The sequence below is a fragment of the Salvelinus sp. IW2-2015 genome, unplaced genomic scaffold (genome assembly GCF_002910315.2).
Source record: "Salvelinus sp. IW2-2015 unplaced genomic scaffold, ASM291031v2 Un_scaffold2574, whole genome shotgun sequence".
Taxonomy (NCBI): domain Eukaryota; kingdom Metazoa; phylum Chordata; class Actinopteri; order Salmoniformes; family Salmonidae; genus Salvelinus; species Salvelinus sp. IW2-2015.
In genome coordinates this window covers 10896-32963 of record NW_019943884.1, presented here as the reverse complement: position 1 = coordinate 32963, position 22068 = coordinate 10896, and the positions used below count along the sequence as shown (strand labels likewise).

Here is a 22068-nt window from a genome sequence, read left to right as displayed (position 1 = left end):
AACTAGCTACATTACTTCAGCTGCATGTCATGGCAAATACCAGCAAGGCAAGCATACAAAATGTACATTAAATTTGAGGTAAATGCCTTAGCTAGCTAGATTATTTACATCCACTGTAACAACAGACGGCAGCCTGGTTTGCTGGTTGTTTCAGGAGTCCCTAAAACATTAAAACAACCGGAATTACAATTTCAAACTCATGTCACAAGACCCATAAAGTTAAACTTTATGATTAAAAAAAAATATGCGTAATCATGGTGCCAGACTTTGCCCCAAACCAAGTCATGGGGCCAGACTTTGCCCCAAACCAAGTCATGGTGCCAGACTTTGCCCCAAACCAAGTCATGGGGCCAGACTTTGCCCCAAACCAAGTCTCTTCAATAACTAACATAGACATCGAGGAAAACAAAAATCATAACAGCAAGGCCAACTGAATATGTTGGAGTGCATGTATGGCACTTTTTACATGTGTGTGTGTCCGTGTATGAGCATTTGAGAGTGTGTGTATATGCATGTGTACAAACACCTGCACGGCATCAGCCTCAGGCAAACCAGCATTAGCTGTAAAAACACTGCCCCTCAGTGTCATTCAAACTTACTTTTTTGTAATGTTTTATTTTGACATTGTTTTTTRCCCCCGGCTCAGTGTTCTGTCACTCATGGGGACACTACGTCACCACAAAATCCACAGGGAGAGCTCGAAAATTCAAGCCCCTTGYGTGATGTCATCGAGTTACATTAGAAGTGCCCATCCAAGAAGGCTCYAGTTCATTGGTCACAGATAGAATGATGTCACATCACGTTATATCTACAGTATCTTTGATTGGACTGATTTGATTGGACCATGTCAATACCATAGTTTCAAAATCTTAGCTAGCAAGCTAGGACAAGCAGTCATCGTCATGAATAAATTCAACAATTTACTGACAAATCCTTTTCAACCCTTGTCATATGAAGAGAAACTATAGATAAAAACGTATCGGTGCTCATCGGGCCATTGGGCATAAACATTACACAATACGTTGGAAATTGCAAATTCAACAATGACTGGTTTGTAAAGGAATCAGTGACTAACTGCAAGCATTTCAAAACAATCACTATCCTACTATTCAGTGGAGAGGGTGTGTGGTCCAAGTCTGGGTTTAAGGGTCTCTTTTCCCATTTACATGCAACACCATGGACCAGAAAAGGATGAATACATTGGCCATGCTGTCAATCCAGCATGACTTCTGCAGCGATCAAAACATCTGGGAAATCTATACTTCTGCGAGTTCAAAACTGGAAATTCGGGGAAAAAACGAGCTCAGAAGGGAAAATACGTTTTGAACGGTCATCCAACTCAGAATTCCAAGTCGGGAACTTGGGCCTCTTTCTAGAGCTACGACCTGAAGATCTCTGATGTCATCATGATTCGACCTTGTCCCCCCCCCCCCCACTTTTGTAGAGTCCTTGCCCCAACGAACTGAGGATTTTTTGTGGGCAAAAAGGGGGGGGGGGGGTGCAACTCAATATTAGGAAGGTGTTCCTAATGTTTGGTATACTGTGTGGGAGCTTCGCTGTGTTCAACCTCATAAAAAATGTTTCAGTTTTGAATTTTGATCTCTGTACCATACGTAGAGTGAATGGTGCCTAGGCAACTTTTGTCTGAGCCAGGCAAAAAAAACACACTTCATTGTCATTATCATGGAAATATCCAAYTAAATGCCAATAGAAAAAAAAAGCTCTAACAAACACAAAYTGCAGTTAGTCATTCCAGGTTCAATGTCTGACGTGAGTTAACTGAAGTTAGCTAGTAAGTGACAAGAACGTTAWCCAGCCTGCATAGTAACCATTMTATTTAAAAACAGACGACCAGAAACTATGCAAAATGATATTAACGACTGGGTCTGTCTGTAGCAACATGACCAAAAGAACTAACAACTTGATTTTTAGAGTCCGGACTAATGATGGAAGAATGACATTGTATGAATTTACTTATCAAAATAACATTTTAATGAAAATATGTAATTCATTGTTATTTTTAATATGTTAGTAACAGTTTTATAAAAGCATTTAAAAGTACTATCGAGTCCGGCCAAACAATGCCATTTACCTGTGACTGTATTCATGATACAGATCTGCTAATTTTGCCTTATTTCTTAAACAGAATTATATACAGTTGAAGTCGGAAGTTTACATATACTTKGGTTGGAGTCATTAAAACCCGTTTTTACAACCACTCCACAAAGTTCTTGTTAACAAACTATAGTTTTGGCAAGTCGGTTAGGACATCTACTTTGTGCATGACATCGCTATCTGTTTACAGACAGATTATTTCACTTATAATTCACTGTATCACAATTCCAGTGGGTGAGAAGTTTACATACACTAAGTTGACTGTGCCATGAAACAGCTTGGAAAATTCCAGAAAATGATGTGATGGCTTTAGAAGCTTCTGATAGGCTAATTGACATCATGAGTCAATTGGAGGTGTGCCTGTGGATATATTTCAAGGCCTACCTTCAAACTATGTGCCTCTTTGCTTGACATCATGGGAAAATCAAAAGAAATCAGCCAAGACCTCAGAAAAGAAAAATGTAGACCTCCACAAGTCTGTTCATCCTTGGGAGCAATTTCCAAACGCCTGTGCGGTACCACGTTCATATGTACAAACTATAGTATGCAAGTATAACACACATGGACCAGACAGCCGTCAAACTGCTCAAGAAGGATAAGCATTCTGTCTCCTAGAGATTGAACGTACTTGGAGAGAAAAGTGTGAAAAGTAATTCCCAAAACACAGCAAAAGGACCTGTGAAATTGGAGGAACGGAGTACAAAAGTATCGATATCCACACTAACGTCATATTACGACATAACCTGAAAGCTCGCTCAGCAAGAAGAAGCCACTGCTCCAAAACCGCCATAAATAAGCCGACTACGGTTTGCAACTGCACAAGCAGACTTTCAAAACTGTTCCACAAGAATAATGAAGTAACTTCAGCACTAAAAGTGAACTACGTAAGTGAAAGTTAAAAGAGTTGAAGTCTCAACTAGCTGCCAACAATCAGACCTTTACAAGGCCCAGCTCATCTACTTAAGCAAAGCACAGAAACCGTCCAGAAAATGGTAAAGAGACGCCTTTATAGGGGCAGAATAATTGTTTGATGATTTCAAAATAAATCAGAATACATTTCGCTATTAAAGATGTTCAGCTATCCAGAAATACTGTTACACGGCAATAAAATGATGATGAGGACAAATGAGCGCGTTCTTTCACTTCAATTTGACGAGTCGACAGAACGTGATCACATCTCAGCGTTTCTATACCATCACTCATTCATATATTTTTTTAATGTACATATTCTTATTCATTCCTTTACACTTGTGTGTGTGTGGATAAGTGATTGTTGTAAAATTGTTAGGTTAGATAACTTGTTGGATATTACTGCATTGTCGGAACTAGAAGCACAAGCATTTCGCTCACCTCACATTAACATCTGCTAACCATGTTATGTGACCAATAACATCTGCATACCATGGTCTGTGACAAAACATCTGCAACCATGTTGTATTAACCAGGGCAAGGTGACGAAACATGACCGAATACAACAGTGTAGCTATTCTCTCCGCAAGGCAATCAACAGGCTAAGCTCCAGTACAGAGACAAAATAGAGTCGCAATCAACAGCTCAGACAAAGAGGTATGATGGCAGGTCTACAGTCTATCACAGGATTACAAAAAGAAAACCAGCCCCGTCGCGGACCAGGATGTCTTGCTCCCAGACAGGCTAAATAAGTTTTTGGCCTTTGAGGACAATACAGTGCCACTGACCGCCGCTACCAAAACCTGCGGGTCTCCTTCACTCAGCCGAGGGGAGTAAACATTTAAACGTTTAACCCTCGCAAGGCTGCAGGCCAGACGCATTTCCAGCCGTCCTCAGAGCATGCGCAGACCAGCTGCTGGTGTGTTTACGACAATATCAATCATCCTTATCCCAGTCTGCTGTTCCCACATGCTTCAAGAAGGCCACCATTTTCCTGTTCCCAAGAAAGCTAAGAGTACTGAGCTAAAACGACTACCGCCCCGTAGCACTCACTTCCGTCATCATGAGTGCTTTGAGAGACTAGTCAAAGGACCATATCACTCCACCCTACCGAACACCCTAGACCCACTCTCTTTGCTTACCGACCCAATAGGTTCACAGACGACGCAATCGCACCACAACTGCACACTGCCCTAACCCATCTGGACAAGAGGAATCTAATGTGAGAATGCTGTTCATCGATTACAGCTCAGCATTTAACACATAGTACCCTCCAAACTCGTCATCAAGCTCGAGACCCTGGGTCTCGACCCCGCCTGTGCACTGGGTCCTGGACTTCCTGACGGGCCGCCCCGTGGTGAGGGTAGGTAACAACATCTCCACCCCGCTATCCTCACACTGGGGCCCACAAGGGTGCGTTCTGAGCCTCTCCTGTACTCCCTGTTAACCCACGACTGCGGCCATGCACGTCCAACTCACATCATCAAGTTTGCGGATGACACTACCGTGGTAGGCTTGATTACACACAACGACGAGACGGCTACAGGGAGAGGTGAGGCCCTCGGAGTGTGGTGTCAGGAAAATACACTCACACTCAACGTCAACAAACAAAGGAGATGATTTGTGGACTTCAGGAAACAGCAGAGGGAGCACCCCCCTATCCACATCGACGGTCAGTAGTGGAGAAGGTGGAAAGTTTTAAGTTCCTCGGTGTACAATCAGGACAAACTGAATTGGTCCACCCACACAGACAGCGTTGTGAGAAGGCGCAGCAGCGCCTCTTCAACCTCAGAGGCTGAAGAAATTCGGCTTGTCACCAAAAGCACACAATACTTCTACAGATGCACCATCGAGAGCATCCTGTCGGCTGTATCACCGCCTGGTACGGCAACTGCTCCGCCCACAACCGTAAGGCTCTCCAGAGGGTAGTGAGGTCTGCAGAACGCATCACCGGGGGCAAACTACCTGCCCTCCAAGGACACCTACACCACCCGATGTCACAGGAAGGCCATAAAGATCACAAGGACAACAACACCCAACACTGCCTGTTCACCCCGCTATCATCCAGAGGCGATGTCAGTAACGGTGCATCAAAGCAGGACCGAGAGACTGACAAAACAGCTCTATCTCAAGGCATCGACTGTTAAACGCCACCACTAACATTTAGCGGCCGCTGCCAACATACTGACTCAACTCCAGCCACTTAAAAATGGAATTGATGGAAATTATGTAAAATGTACACTAGCACTTTAAACAACTGCCACTTAATATAAGTTTACATACCTACATTACCATATCATCATGATATGTATATACGTACTCTATATCATCTACTGCAATCTTGCATCTTTTGTATACACTGCCAACAGCCACTTTAACTATGCCACTTCTATTTCATACCGTACATACTCTCTCATAGTTATACCTCCTATTACTCATTTCTGCTATCTTCTTGCCGTTAGTTCTACTCATTCATATATCTTTATGTACATATTCTTTATCCCCTTTACACTTGTGTGTATAAGTAGTATTTGTGGAATTGTTAGGTTAGATTACTGTTGTTATTACATCGCATTGTCGAACTAACACAAGCATTTCGCTTACATCGTCATTAACATCTTCTAACCATGTGTATGTGACTAAAAAATTTTATTTTATTGATTTTTTATTTATGTGACCCATTAAATCGTGTAACGCATGTGTATGTGACCATATAAAATCTCGCTAACCATGTGTATGTGCAATATAACATCTCGCTAACCATGTATGTTGGATCAGATAAAATCTGCTAACCATTATGTGACAAAAATAATTTAAGTATGCTCTCTCTAATTCTCTCTGCTCTCTTTCTCTCTGAGAACCTGAGCCGTAGGACAAGTCAGACTACCTCATATGTACCTTGTTCTGCCGCCATGCGTCTCTGCCTTCGTGGTGTTCCAGTTTTCAACTGTTCTGCCTGCGGTTACTAACCCCTCCTTCCAGATCTGTTTTTACTCTTTAATGATCGCTATGAAAAGCCAACTGAGATTATTCCTATTATTAATTTGACCATGTTTGTCATTTAGAACATTTGAAAATCTTGCTCTCTCTAATTCTCCTTCTCTCTTCTTTTTTCTCGGAGGACCTGAGCCCTGGACCATACGTCGGGATCACTACGCCGTGTGACCCTTGCTGTCCCCAGTCCGCCTTGGCCTTTTTGCTTAGTCCAGTTATCACTCTTCTGCCTGCGGTTATGGAAACCCTACCTCTCCCACCTGCTGTTTTTCAAACTCTTAATTAGTCGGCTATGAAAAGCCAACTGAGATTATCCTGATTATTATGACATGCCATATGTCATTGGAAATTTTGAAAATCTTGGTCTCTTAATTTTCTCTTCTTCTCTTTCTTTCTCTCGACTTGGCCTGCATCCATGCGTGGACTTGCCTCGTGACTTGCTGTCCCAAGTCCGCGGCCTTGATGTTTAGTTGCTGTTGCCTGCGGTTATGGAACCGCACCTGTCCCAGACCTGTTGTTTTTCAACTCTTGATGATGATCGGCTATGAAAAGCCAACTGAAATTATATCATTGATTATATTTGACCATGCTTGTCACTTATGAACATTTTTGAACATCTTGGCATAGTTCTTTTAATCTCCACCCGCACAGCCAGAAGAGGACTGGCCACCCCTCATAGCCTTGTTCCTTCTTTAGTTTCTTCCTAGGTTTTGGCCTTTCTAGGAGTTTTTCCTAGCCACCGTGCTTCTACACCTGCAACTTAGCTTGTTTTAGCTGGGTGTCTGTACAGCACTTTGAGATAATTAGCTGATGTACGAAGGCTATATAAAATAAATTGATTGAATAACATCTGCTAACCAGTGTATGTGACCAATAACATCTGCTAACCATTGTATGTGACCATAACATCTGCTAACCATGTGTATGTGACCAATAACATCTGATATTATTGATCTCAGTTGTGCAATTTTCATCGAATGGTGTTGATGATATGACTGCCAAAGAGGAACTGCTCACAATCATATGTTGAAAGGAAAACTCGAGGATCATTTTTTGTGGCATTCAATTACTTTATTAATAATAGCACTCAGTTACAAACGTGTGTCCATAGCTACAGATGGAGCACCAGCCATTACTGGCCGCGCTCAATGGTTTATTGCCCATCATTGTTTCACATGGAGACATCAGCCCGTCAAGAGTTAAACTTTGACTCTTGGCAAAAGTGACCTCATCAGGGGAACACTTTTTGAACTTGTCAGGTGAGGAGAAATATCCAAAAGTGAGAAATAAACGTTGACGCATTTTTTTTTGGAGGGGTGTTACCTATCCTTCGCAATGTTTTCAGACATGAAATCATCAAGTCAAAATACCAGCTCCACATTCTAACAGGTATCTACCTGACACCTGCTTGAGTACATCAGTAGCTACAACCCAGACCATGCTAAGCTAGCTGAGCTACCCTGCTAAGCTAGCTGAGCTACCCTGCTAAGCTAGCTGAGCTACCATGCTAAGCTAGCTGAGCTACCAAGCTAAGCTAGCTGAGCTACCATGCTAAGCTAGCTGAGCTACCATGCTAAGCTAGCTGAGCTACCATGCTAAGCTAGCTGAGCTACCATGCTAAGCTAGCTGACAGCATGCAGTGCAAATCATGCAATCAATAAGGATACATGAAATATTGGCGGGGGGGGGTAGACCGCATTAGGAAGAAGGTGGAAAAGTATTTATGTATAAAATGTAACTAAAGTCTTGGCACATTTGCCCTAGACCCACTCCAATTTGCATACTACCCCAACAGATGATGCAATCTCAATCGGCACTCAACACTGCCCTTTCCCACCTGGACAAAAGGAACACCTACGTGAGAATGTTGTTCATTGACTACAGCTCAGCGTTCAACACCATAGTGCCCTCAAAGCTCGTCACTAAGGACCCTGGGACTGAACATCTCCCTCTGTAACTGGATCCTGTACTTCCTGATGGGCCGCCACCAGGTGGTAAGGGTAGGTAACAACACATCTGCCACACTGATCCTCAACACGGGGGCACCTCAGGAGAGCTTGCTCAGTCCCCTCCTGTACTGCATGGCCAAGCGTGACTCCAACACCATCATTAAGTGTGCCCGATGACACAACAGTGGTACAGTGGTTGCTCCACAAAAAGTTTTGTGATTATGCTGCGGGACTTCGAGGTAATTTGTGGTTTAGTACGGTGCCCTGCGTCACCACTTCATTGCTCCAGACCACCACAAGGGGGAGTTAGAGCACTGATTATGCTTTTGGGTCCTACTGTGTGTCTAACTGACAATGAATGGGCGGCGTAAACCTAAATAGAAACTGATAATTGTGCATGACTTCAGTATTACTTACTAAAACGTTTTTTATTATTTTATTTTGCTCTTACTGACACTCCCGACCGGTCACGTTATTCAGCGCCTGAGTGGTGCAACGGTCTAAGACACTGCAAGCTGTGTTTTCCCAGATGCTGGTTCAATACCCGTGCCGGACTGGACTGGGAGACCCAAAAATAACCAAAACCGAGCTTTATTTACAAATAGTAACAATGTCTCACCCCATGTTCAAGAATGGACTTTTTTCCCCCTCTGCCTTCATTTACAGTTATTTTGAAAACGACAAATACTCTCCAAAATATTATTTATTTTTTATAAAGGATTTATTATTATCATTATTATTATTATTAAAACGCCCATTTGATATTCTCACAGATATATTATTAAACCCGTTTATAGCAGGACAATATACATTGGTATACTGTCATGGCTCCTGAGTGGTGCACAGTTCTCCAGCTACATCCTCTGAAAGCGAGCGAGGTGCAGAGGGCAGAGGGCACGGAATGGGCCGCCGAGTCACGCACAGAAGACAGACCTAGCCCATGGGGAAAGGAGGAAGAGGAAACGGGGAGAAGGGCAGGAGAGGAAACGGGGGAACGGGAGGCGGGAGAAGGAGGAGGAAACGGATGAAGGCAGGAGGAGGAAACGAGGAGGAGGAGGAGGGGGGGGTAAGCATTAGAACAGGCCGCCTAAATACTTGCAGCCATAGTCGGTAATATCTCTCTAGGAGCTGATCTGTCATCAGTAGGGGAGACAAAGGGCATGTTGTCACACGTTTCACTTCATTTATCATGACAACATATATATATATATATATTTTAAAGCAGATTGTAAGTATATCTAAATGTCAATGCTATTGGAGATAAATTGCACTTGATTGTGTAACATCCTTATACAACGTCATCGGGTCTTTATTAGAACATATTAGAATACAAAATTTGGTTTGACAAAACATTCATATTTTAAAAGTGTGTGTGTGTGTGTGTGTGTGTGTGTGTGTGTGTGTGTGTGTGTGTGTGTGTGTGTGTGTGTGTGTGTAGCCTACGTGTATGTTATTATTATTTTTATATAATAATTAACTCAACTCCGTCCCGCAGGAGGTCTTTTTCCTTTTGGTAGGCAGTCATTGTAAATAAGAATTTGTTCTTAACTGACTTTTTTTTATTTAACTGCAGGTTAAATAAAAATAAATAAATGTAGTAAAACAACATACAGATGAAAATAAAGGATATACCGGCCTTTAAGAACATGTTAGCCATTAATTCATAAATGTGTATGTGTGTGTAAATGAGTGTTTTCACATTAGTTAAAATGTGAGCCTTCTGTCCCATGTGATGGATATACAGAGGCTTCAATAGGTTTCACATGACAACATGCCCCCGAAATCAGTGTGACAACGTGCCTCAAACCAGACTTTCATGACAAATGTTCCTGCCCCCGAGCCGATAGCGTGATAAAGCCATTCAAAACGCAACATTACATCATAGTTGACATTCGCCTTATTGTGTCACACTGTGTATTTCTTTGTGATTCCTTGTGGACCAAACAGTAATTACAAAAAAAATGAAAAGATTTCAAAAATTTGTCCTAATCTCAGAGTGTTGAAACCAACATAGGTAACCTTTAAATCAAGAGGGCACATATTGCACCATATTACGACTGGACCAAACATTTCCTCGACACCTGATTAGCCTTGCTCACAGTAAATACTGACGATATTTGCGAACGAGTTTAAACAACAAGATATACATTTTGTAGAAATTAAAAATACTACATATAGGGGGGAAACATGAACGCGCCAAGCCATTTAGAAGSGGAATTAAATCATGCGCGTTCGCGACGGGAGTTCGCTTCTTCAAAATACAATTAAATGAAAAAGATTTTAAAAAACACAAAAAACGCCAACTCATTACACAAGTCTTAACCATCTTATCTACTAAATCACATCACTTWTTATATCTACATGTAGACCCAATGACATCTAAGTACTTATTTCTTTTAAGTGACTTGCTTTTTCAATTGTACTCACTTGTAGGCATTTTGACTGATGTTCCTGAAAATCACCTGGTCCCAGTTGAATGTACAGTATAATCTACAGTAGCGGTCTATACCCYTCACTGTACAAATAAATGTTCCATCGAGCTTTCCTCTCTCCAGAAGTATGCACTTGTTCACTCTACTCAAGCAGGCATAAAGTATTGGATTGGTACAAGCATGGCTGGAGGGAGGTTCCACCCTAGTCCCATACTAACTTCTAAACAGACCCTCCCCCATATTCCTCACACCAGTCCGAGGGAGTGTAGGAGTGTATGAGTGTACACTTCTGAAAAGGGTAGAATATCAGTACGTCGCCTATTTCTTCTATTAACTAGGTTTTTGTTCCCCCCCCCCCCCCAGATTCAACTAACCAATGTCTGTCTGATAATTTAATTAGTTATGTTAGCATCAAGTTTGTTAGTGCTGGACTGGAACAAAAGCCTGCAGTGGCTCCGTCCAATAGAGCAGGACAATGTCTCCCCCTGCTGTCTGTCTGTGTGAACTGCACTCCCGAACTCTGTCCTCTAAAGTGTTCCAAAAGTATTCTGCGGCTGTCTACACAGGTGAACCCTTTTTTTTATTTTTGTTCCCCAGGTTACACTCTTTTCGGTTCCATGTAGAACTCTCTGCAGAAATGGTTCTACATGGAACCAAAAGGGTTCTTCAAAAGGGTTCTCCTATGGGGACAGCTGAAGAACCCTTTTTGGTTCTAGATAGAAAGAAAAGTGCTAAGGTTGTACTGATACAGATATACCACTCGAGAGCCGGTTTCCCAGACACAGACTAAACCTAGCCCAGAGCTAAAAATCATTATCCATAGAGATTCTCTACTGAACTCAATCAAATGTATTTATAATTAGCATGAAYCTTCTAAAGCCATGACGTCTTTTCTGGAATTGTCCAAGCTGTTTAAAGGCACAGTCTACTTAGTGTATGTAAACTTCCGACTTCAACTGTATGTAAATAAAGGTATTTCAGTTTTTTTATTTTTTTATCTGTATTAAATTTGCAAAAATGTCAAAAACGTTTCGCTTTGTCATTATGGGGTATTGTGTTTAGTTTGCTGAAGAATTCTGTAACAAAATGTGGGYAAAAAGTCAAGGGGTCTGAAACATTTCCAAAGGCACTCAGTGAATCAGTGAATGAAATAAAATACTTGACTTGAGCTATATTTCTTTGAGGATAAAAGCAGGCCTGGACAACCTTCTTTACATGCAGCTCGACATTGAGGTCAGGGTCAAAGAAGACGTTTCTGGCCGTAGGCTTTACATTGGTGGACAAAGGACCAAAGTTATTTCAACCTGGGCTCTTGCATGGTGGTGGACAAACAACCTCTGATTTCTTATCAATGACGAAGTTGTCACACATCCAATATTTGATGTTTATTTAACCCTTATTTTASCAGGTGACTCAGAACACATTTGAGTGTACAGCAACCACCTGGGGAATAGTTACAGGGGAGAGGAAGGGGGATGAATGAGCCAATTGGAAGCTGGGGATGATTCGGTGGCCATGATTTGTTTTGTTTGTTGCCAGGACACGCGGTTAACACCCCTTTTCTAACAATAAGTGGAATTGGGATCTTTAGTGACCACAGAGAGTCAGGACACCAGTTCAACGTCCCATTCGAAAGATGGCACCCTACACAAGGAAATGTCACTGCCCTGGGGCATCGGGATATTTTTTCTATACCAGAGGAAAGAGTGCCTCCAACACCACTTCCAGCATCATCTGGTATCCCATCCAGGACCAACCCTGCTTAGCTTCAGAGGCCAGCCAGCATTGGGATGCAGGGTGGTAGGCTGCTGTCAGCAAGACACTTGTAGCTAAATTGGGTCCTGGACTTTGACGGGCCGCCCCCAGGTGGTGAAGGTAGGAAACATCTCCACTTCGCTGATCCTCAACACAGGGGCCCCACAAGGGTGCATGCTCAGCCCCCTCCTGTACTCCCTGTTCACCCACGACTGCGTGGCCACGCACGCCTCAACTCAATCATCAAGTTTGCAGACGACATAACAGTAGTGGGCTTGATTACCAACAACGACGAGACGGCCTACAGGGAGGAGGTGAGGGCACTCGGAGTGTGATGTTAGGAAAAAAACCTCTCACTCAACGTCAACAAAACAATGGAGATGATCGTGGACTCCAGGAAACAGGAGCATCCCCCTATCCACATCGACGGGACAGCAGTGGAGAAGGTGGAAAGTTCCTCGGCGTACACATCACAGAGGAGGCTGAAGAAATGTGGCTTGTCACCTAAAACCCTCACAAACTTTTACAGATGCACAATTGAGAGCATCCTGTCGGGCTGTATCACCGCCTGGTACAGCAACTGTACCACCCTCAATCGCAAGGCTCTCCAGAGGGTTGTGCGATCTGCACAACGCATCACCGGGGGCAAACTACCTGCCCTCCAGGACACCTACAGCACCCGATGTCACAGGAAGGCCAAAAAGATCATCAAGGACATCAACCACCCGAGCCACGGCCTGTTCACCCCACTACCATCTAGAAGGTGAGGTCAGTACAGGTGCATCAAAGCTGGGACCGAGAGACTGAAAAATCAGCTTCTATCTCAAGGCCATCAGACTGTTAAACAGCCATCACTAACACAGAGAGGCTGCTGCCTACATACAGGCTTGAAATCATTGGCCACTTTAATAAATGGATCACTAGTCACTTTAATAATGTTTACATATCRMACATTACTCATCTCATATGTATATASTGTATTTTATACCATCTARTGCATCTTGCCTATGCCGCTCTGTCATTACTCATCTGCATACTTATATGTACATATTCTTATTCCATTCCTTTACTTAGATTTGTGTGTATTAGTTTAGTTTATTAATTTAGTTTATTAATTCGACCATTTAAAAAAACAAGCACACATAAAACTTAAAAGCCATACATGCACATGAATAAAATCATGGAGGATAACACACAATAAAGTCTGGGACTTATTTCCATTGTGGTCCTCTTGAGACAAGATGGCTAGACAAGATCGAACACAGTATGGCAGTGAAATAATTAAACAAAAACATGTATAAGGTAGGTGTTGGGGAATTGTTAGATTACATGTTAGATATTACTGCACTGTCAGAACTACAAGCACAAGCATTTCGCTACACTCACATTAACATCTGCTAACCATGCGTATGTGACCAATAAAATGTGATTTAATTAGCTTGATCACGGGGTCTGATTGGTAAATAAAGCTGCTTGTCATCCGCATAGCAGTGAAACGGAATCATGATTGAGGATGATGTCACCAAGGGGAAACATACACAGGGGAAAAAATGTATGGTGCCCAGGATAGAAAACTAGGATAGAGAACTAGGATACAGAACTAGGATAGAGAACTAGGATAGAGAACTAGGATAGAAAACTAGGATAGAAAACTAGGATAGAAAACTAGGATAGAAAACCAGGATAGAGAACTAGTATAGAGAACTAGGATAGAAAACTAGGATAGAGCATTCCAAGGCATTAGCAGTCATTACTGACTTTTAATGAAGCAGTTTGTGTGCTGTGAAGTGAGTGGAAGCCCGACGATTTTTTTAAAATAAGCACACAAAAAAAAAAAGGCACCAATTGTTCGAAAACAACTTTTTCTAAACTATTGGATAAAATAAAGGAAGTTTAGAGTTTGGTCTGTCAATTATTCAGTGAGTAGGGGGTCTATGCTTTTTAAGAAGATGTTGGAGCAGAGCAGTTTTAAAATAGGCTGGAAAGGAACCAGAGGTCAGGGAGATTTTAACAATAGACACAATGTTGGGGCCAACAGTAGGCATAACCTCTGAGTAGTCTAGTAGGGACCACGTCTAAGGGGCAGGAGGAGGTCTTCGTGGTGAGCTACAGTATCAAGGAGAGACTCAAATGAGCAAAAGGAAGCAGTAGACGTCTCAGAATAGTTTCCTGAAGTGTCCCCTGGCCAGAAATACTGGTGTGGGTTGGCTACTGTCAATCTGGGATTCAATATGTCTATATTTTCTGTAAAGAATCGTGAAAACTGTTCAAATAGATCTGAGGATCGATAATATCACTATTAGAGGGGCAACAACAACACGATCAATTGTTTTAAAACAGACTGTTCAAGTTGTGGCCGTTTTCTGAGATCAAGGTAGAGGCGTAGTCCGCAACGTTGTGATTTCTCATCATAGAATAATTGACGTTTGCAGGCCTTCCGTTGACGTTCAGCCTTTCATAAATTCACTTTTTTTTAAAGACCAAATGTGGTCATTTAACCAAGGTGAGACTTTAATACATGACATAAATGCCATAAAACGGAAATTGTGAACAGTGCGGCAGGACGACAGATGTTTACTTCGTCCGCTCGAGGATTCGATCCAGCAACTTTTCGGTTACTGACCAAATTCAAACAACGCAGCGATTACTCGTTCATTACAACTCTTTGCAATAATGCATTTCTTCTCTTTATAACAATGCATCTTGAAATGTAAATCTATTTCAACTTACCCCTCATTCGCTCACTTGCTGTGGTACAGCAACAGTTGCCGACGACTAAAAATCTCCCCACCACCATCATCTGAAGTCTCGTCATCAGTGCTTAATTTGAGCCGGATCCTCTCCGTTTTGGACTGTTTTGTTCCGGAGCCTATTTGGTTTGCGCAACATTGTAACTTATGTGTGAGACCAAGCGCGCCAGTATCTCTCACATAACAAACATGAGATTCACTTTCTATGATCTCTCTCTCTCTCTCTCTCTCTCTCTCTCTCTCTGCTCTGATAGACATCAGCCTGCAACTCTCATCTCTCTGCTCTGATAGACATCAGCCTGCAACTCTCATCTGTCCAGCGTTGCACTTCGTCATTTATTTCCTTATAGAATCGCGCGAAGGGTTCTGAAGGAACTGCATCACCACTGATAAATGTAAATACATTTGCCAAAGTTATATAATTACTGCTGTCTGTTCAGAAATAATTCAGAATAGCCCACTACATCACGATAAGGCTTTTTTTTTTAAATAGCGTAGCTGTCGATTGTATCCCAACAACAAGGAACAACCTTCGGTCGGGAACGCTGTTCCTTGTTAGGCTTTTGGCGCATCAGCCATCACAAGCGAGTGAGCTGCGCGTCATTGGGTGAGTCAGTGAAACTGGAAAGCATTTTTATGACAAAGGGGTCTCGATGCCAGCTTCAGTTCAGCGGTCTCGATGCCAGCTTCAGTTCAGCGGTCTCGATGCCAGCTTCAGTTCAGCGGTCTCGATGCCAGCTTCGGTAAAAGCAGTCCGATGCCAGCTTTCAGTTCAGCGGTCTCGATGCCAGCTTCGGTTCAGCGTTCTCGATGCCAGCTCGGTTCAGCGGTCACGATGCCAGCCTCCGGTGCAGCGGTTCGTTCGATGCCAGCTTCGGTTTCAGCGGTTCTCGATGCCAGCTTCTGTTAAGCGGTCTCGATGCCAGCTTCAGTTAAGCGGTCTCGATGCCAGCTTCGGTTAAGCGTCTCGATGCCAGCTCGGTTAAGCGGTCTCGATGCCAGCTTCTGTTAAGCGGTCTCGATCAGCTTCGGTTTAAGCGGTCTCGATGCCAGCTTCAGTTCAGCGGTCTCGATCAGCTTCGGTTAAGCGATCTCGATGCCAGCTTCGGTTAAGCGGTCTCGATGCCAGCTTCGTTCAGCGGTCACATCCAGCTCCGGTTCAGCGGTCTCGATTGCAGCTTCGGTTCAGCGGTCTCGATGGCCAGCTTCAGTTCAGCGGGTTCTCCATGCCAGCTTCAGTAAGCGGTCTCGATGCCAGCTTCGGTTAGGGTCTCGATGCCAGCTTCGGTTAAGCGGTCTCGATGCCAGCTTCGGTTAAGCGGTCTCGATGCCAGCTTCGGTTAAGCGGTCTCGATGCCAGCTTCGGTTAAGCGGTCTCGATGCCAGCTTCGGTTCAGCGGTCTCGATGCCAGCTTCATTCAGCGTTCGATGCCAGCTTTCAGTTCAGCGTCTCGATGCAGCTCAGTTAAGCGGTCTCGATGCCAGCTTCAGTTAGCGGTTCTCGATGCCAGCTTCAGTTAAGCGGTTCTCGATGCCAGCTTCAGTTCAGCGGTCTCGATGCCAAGCTTCGTTAAGCGGTTCCTCGATGCCAGGCTTCGCAGCCGGTTCGATGCCAGCTTCAGTAACGTCTCGATGCCAGCTTCGGTTAAGCGGTCTCGATGCCAGCTTCGTTAAGCGGTCTCGATTGCCAGCTTCGGTTTGTTAAGCGGTCTCGATGCCAGCTTCGGTTAGCGTCTCGATGCAGCTTCGGTTTAAGCGGTCTCGATGCCAGCTGTCAGTTAAGCGGTCCCGATCCCAGTTTCGTCAGCGGCTCATGCAGCTTCCATTCAGCCGGTCTCGATGCCAGCTTCGGTTCAGCGGTCTCGATGCCAGCTTCAGTTCAGCGGTTTCGATGCCAGCTTCAGTTCAGCGGTCTCGATGCCAGCTTCAGTTAAGCGGTCTCGATGCCAGCTTCAGTTCAGCGGTTTCGATGCCAGCTTCAGTTCAGCGGTCTCGATGCCAGCTTCAGTTAAGCGATCTCGATGCCAGCTTCAGCGGTCTCGATGCCAGCTTCAGCGGTCTCGATTGAACTGTGCAAGGTGCATCTCCAGTAGCTGTCTATATTGTATCTGTCGCTCTGTCACTAGCGTTAGATACTAACCTATCCACAGATCTAGGATCAGATTTCTTGAACCTTGTACCTACCCATTTTTACATTGACATTTTAGTCATTTAGTAGATGCTGTTATCAAGAGCATCGTACAGTCAGTGCATTCATGTTACGATAGCTAGGTGGAACAACCATATCAGTCATAGTAAAAACGTTTTCCCTCAAAGTAGCTATCAGCAAAGTCGCCTCTAATATGGATATTTTATTCTGCATAAGCATTAGATACTAACCTAACCACACTCTCTCTCTCTCTCTGTGTGTATGTGTTTGCCTTTAAATAAACAACCATTAAATAACCGTGTCCATCCACTAGATGAAGCCAGCGAGCTGCTATGAACGTTATCCTCCATCTCTCCCTTTGAGGCACATGTTGCCTTCAACTACAGATCTGAGATCAGATTGCATTATCCATATTCCTAATTATGGGCATGGAATGATGGCATGTAAACATCCAACCAACCATCCAGGGTAATACACATCGCTCTGATATTAACCCTTTTGTTTCCTCACGTCTCTCAGAACATTGTTTAACCTTTTCCACCTGCACCCGATTGATTGTGAAACGGGTAAAGATGAACAGAACATAAAATAATCATTGATTTAGTCGGGGTTTTTTTAATTTTTTTTTAATATTTACATTCAGTACATTCAAATCAATACAAAGAAAGATACAAAATAATGTCACAGTGAAATATACATACAGTAAAAAAATACATGTTTGCGTCTGCAATGCCACCCTATTCCCTTTAGAGTGCCCTACTTTTAACCAGGAAGTCCTAAGGTGGATAGGGTGTCATTTTGGATGTTACCTATGTTCAGTGGTCTAAAGTACTTAATTAAAAAATACTTTAAAGTACTACTGAAGTAGTTTTAATGGAGTATCTGTACTTTACTTTACTAATTATATTTTTGATTACTTTTACTTTTACTTCACTACATTCCCGAAAGAAAATAATGTACTTTTTATTACATACATTTTCCCTGACAACCCAAAGAGCCTCTGATCTGGAGGACTCACTAAACAGAGAACATCCCTGGTCATCCCTACTGCCTCTGATCTGGCGGACTCACTAAACAGAGAACATCCCTGGTCATCCCTACTGCCTCTGATCTGGCGGACTTACGAAACACAAATGCTTTGTTTGAGGCCGGACTTGAACCCGATCGAACATCTCTGGAGAGACTTGAAAATAGCTGTGCAGCGACGCTCCCCATCCAACCTGACAGAGCTTGAGAGGATCTGCAGAGAAGAATGGGAGAAACTCCACAAATACAGGCGTGCCAAGCTTGTAGCGTCATACCCAAGAAGACTCTGTAATCACTGCCAAAGGTGCTTCAACAAAGTACTGAGTAAAGGGTCTGAATACTTATGTAAATTTGATATTTCAGTTTTATTTTTCATACATTTGCAAAAATGTCTAAATACCTGTTTTTGCTTTGTCATTATGTGGTATTGTGTGTAGATTGATGAGAGAGAAAAAAACGATTTAATCAATTTTTAGAATAAGGCTTTAAACGTAAGAAAATGAGAAAAAGGTTTGTCGCCGTTTTGCTCCGATCCAACTTTATGATTACTTGGTCATTTAGTGTTACTCTATTTTCATGCTATTATTTTTCTTACAACCAACAAGAACTTTTGATCAGTAGATCGGTAGTTATTAAACCCCAAAATCCGGCTTCGACTTCCACTCATCTGCCCTGGGCTATCTTTATAAATTCCAACCCAAGAGAAAAACGCCGGCGTTACAGAGGCAAGAGAGGGAAGATCCTGGTGAGATTAAGGCGAAGGGGAAAACCGGTCACCTCTTCCCTCCATTCCACTGGCCAAGTCCCTTGATAATAAGATGGATGACTTCCGATCGGGGATCTGCTACCAACGGGACTCTCAAAACTGCAATATCTTTGCTTTTCAGAAACATGGCTCTCTCAGACAAGATACACCCCCCCCCCCCCCCACGACTATCCAACTCGATGGATTCGCCATTCGCTGGGCGGACAGGACAGTGGAGTCAGGGAAGTCGAGGGGGGGAGGGGTTTGTCTCTTCATCAACTCCAACTGGTGTTCTAACTCCAGCGCGGTGGAAGTGTCGACCCGCTGTTCACCCGTCTTGGAATACCTGAAGGTCAAACGCCGACCCTTCTACCTCCCGAGGGAGTTTTCAGCAGTTATCGTGACTGTTGTTATACATTCCACCTGAGGACAAGAGAAATAACAACCTGGCGCTTAATGAACTGTACAAGGCTATAAACAAGCAGAAAAACCTACAGCAAGAGGCTGCCTTTCTGATTCCCAGCTATTTTAATTTGGCTTGATGCTCAACTTCCATCAACATGTCTCCTTCACCACTAGGGGGCGATAAAGTCCTAGACCACTTCTATTCTGCCCACAAGCAAGCATACAAGGCCCTCCCTCGTCCGTCATTCAGCAAATCAGATCATGACTCGGTATTCTTGCTTCCTGTTTACAAGCATAAGCTCCAATTAGAAATAGTCTCTAGAATCAGAGGTTATGCTACAGGACTGCTTTGCTAGCGATGATTGGAATATGTTTCGAGACTCCCCCGATAACATCGACAACCACCTCCGTCACCGACTTCATTAAAAAAAAATTATCGGCTACGTTGTCCCAACGGTGAGGGTTCGCTGCTTCCCCAATCAGAAGTCCTGGATTAACACAGAGGTTGGCACTAAACTAAAGAACAGGGCTACCGCACACAGAACTATTGTAAACAACCCTGAGGCTACGACCGAAGACAGGAATAAGTACAAGAAGTCCCGCTGCAGAGTCAACAAACGAGTAAAAGGACAATATAGTAACAAGGTGGAATCATACTACACAGGCTCCAATGCTCGCCAAATGTGGCAGGAGCTACATTCCATTATGGATTACAAAGGAAGACCCAACCGTGATCTGCCTAACAATGCCTCTCCCAGACGAGTTCAATGCATTTTATGCATGCTTTGAAAACATCAACATCATGCCGGTGTGAGGGCCGTCACCGACCCAGAGGATTGGGTGATCTCACTCTCCGAGGCCGACGTGAGAAGGGTCTTTAATAAGGTCAACACCAGCAAGGCCGAGGGCCTCGATGGTATTCCAGGGCACATTCTCAGAGTAGGCGCAAAACAGCTGTCAGGCATATTCACAGTAATTTTCAACTCCCAGTCTGTAATCCCCACATGTTTTAAGTTGACTACCATAATTTCTGTTCCCAAGAACTCTAAGGTTTCATGCCACAATGACTACCACCCTGTAGCACTCACCTCTGTAGTCATGAAGTGCTTTGAGAGGCTGGTTTATGGCAACACATTAACTCCACCATCCCAGACGCACTCCAATTTGCATACGGCCCCAACAGATCCATAGATGACGCAATCTCAATTGCTCTCCACACTGCCCTTTCCCACCTGGACAAGAGGAATACCTATGTGAGAATGCTGTTCATTGACTACAGCTCAGCCTTCAACACCTCGTCACCAAGCTTAGGACTGGGTCTGAACACCTCCCTCTGCAACTGGACCCTGGACATCTTGACGGACCGACCCCAGGTAGGAAGGGTAGGCAACATCACCTCCGCCACGCTTACCCTTAACACAGGGGCCACCACAGGGGTGCGTGCTCAGTCCCCTCCTGTACTCCCTGTTCACCCATGACTGCGTGGCCACGCACGACTCCAACACCATTATCAAGTTCGCTGATGACTTGACGGTGGTAGGCCTGATCACCGGCGATGATGAGTCAGCCTACAGGGAGGATGTCAGAGACCTGGCAGTGTGATGCTGGAGCAACAACCTCTCCCCCAATGTCAGCAAGACAGGGTTCCCTCTGTCCAGTGTCTGTGTTCTTTTGTCCATCTTAATCTTTTATTTTTATTGGCCAGTCTGAGATATGGATTTTTCTTTGCAACTCTGCCTGCCGTTGAGACTGGTGTTTTGCGGGTACTATTTAATGAAGCTGCCAGTTGAGGACTTGTTAAGAGTCTGTTTCTCAAACTAGACACTCTAATGTACTTGTCCTCTTGCTCGGTTGTGCACCGGGGCCTCCCACTCCTCTTTCTATTCTGGTTAGCGCCAGTTTGCGCTGTTCTGTGAAGGGAGTAGTACACAGCGTTGTATGAGATCTTCAGATTCTTGGCAATTTCTCGCATGGAATAGCCTTCATGTAACGGGTGCTCTCCTCCTCTTCGTCTGAAGAGGAGAAGCGAGAAGGGTCGGACCAATACGCAGCGTTGTAATCCATAATGATTTATTAACAGAACGATGAAACACGAAAACACTTGAAAAGATACAAAATAACAAAACGACGTAGACTGACCTAAAACATGTGAACTTACATAAACACGAAGAACGCACGAACAGGTACAGACTACAAACAAACCGAAACAGTCCCGTGTGGCGATACAAACACAGACACAGGAGACAATCACCCACAACAAACAATGTGAAACAACCTACCTTAATATGGTTCTCAACCCCAGAGAGAGATGTCTGCTGCACATTCTTCTTGATCTAGGTTGGCTAAGCGATTGCTTCTGTTCTAGTCTGGCTTGTTCGCGTTTCTTGTTTTTTTCTAGTTGGCTGCATGTTTCTTGTTTGTCTATGTGCTCCTGTATTTGTTTCGTCTACAGCAGTTCTTTCTTGTTTGTCTAGTCTGGCTCGCAACGTTCTTCTTGTTTTTGTTAGGTTGGCTGCAGCTTATTTGTTGTTCTGCCATGTCTTGTCTTTGTTCTAGTTCTGGCTCATGTTCTTCTTGTTTGTTCTAGTCTGGCTAGCACATTCGTTCTTGTTCTTAGTTTCCTGGCTAGCTCGTTTTGATCTTGTTCTATGTCTGGCTGCATTCTTTTGTTTTTGTTCTAGTCTGGCTGACATCGTTCTTGTTCTGTTTCTCAGTCTGGCTCACATCTCTTTTGTGTTCTAGCGTCTGGCTGCACATTTCTTCGTTTTGTTCTACGTCTGGCTCTTTCTTGATCTTTGTTCTAGTCTGGCTACGACGCAGTTCTTTCTTGATGTTGTTG

General features: G+C 43.7%; 1 protein-coding gene across 1 annotated transcript in view; it reads right to left on the bottom strand.

Moving 5' to 3' along the window:
• LOC112074307 (globoside alpha-1,3-N-acetylgalactosaminyltransferase 1) overlaps positions 1–15363 on the bottom strand; it is a 31675-nt gene extending 16312 nt beyond the window's left edge. The window contains 1 exon segment of the mRNA XM_070440466.1: positions 14885–15363. Coding sequence (XP_070296567.1) covers positions 14885–14969 — 85 coding nt within the window. The 5' untranslated portion in view covers positions 14970–15363.
• Between the last annotated feature and the right edge of the window lie 6705 nt (positions 15364–22068).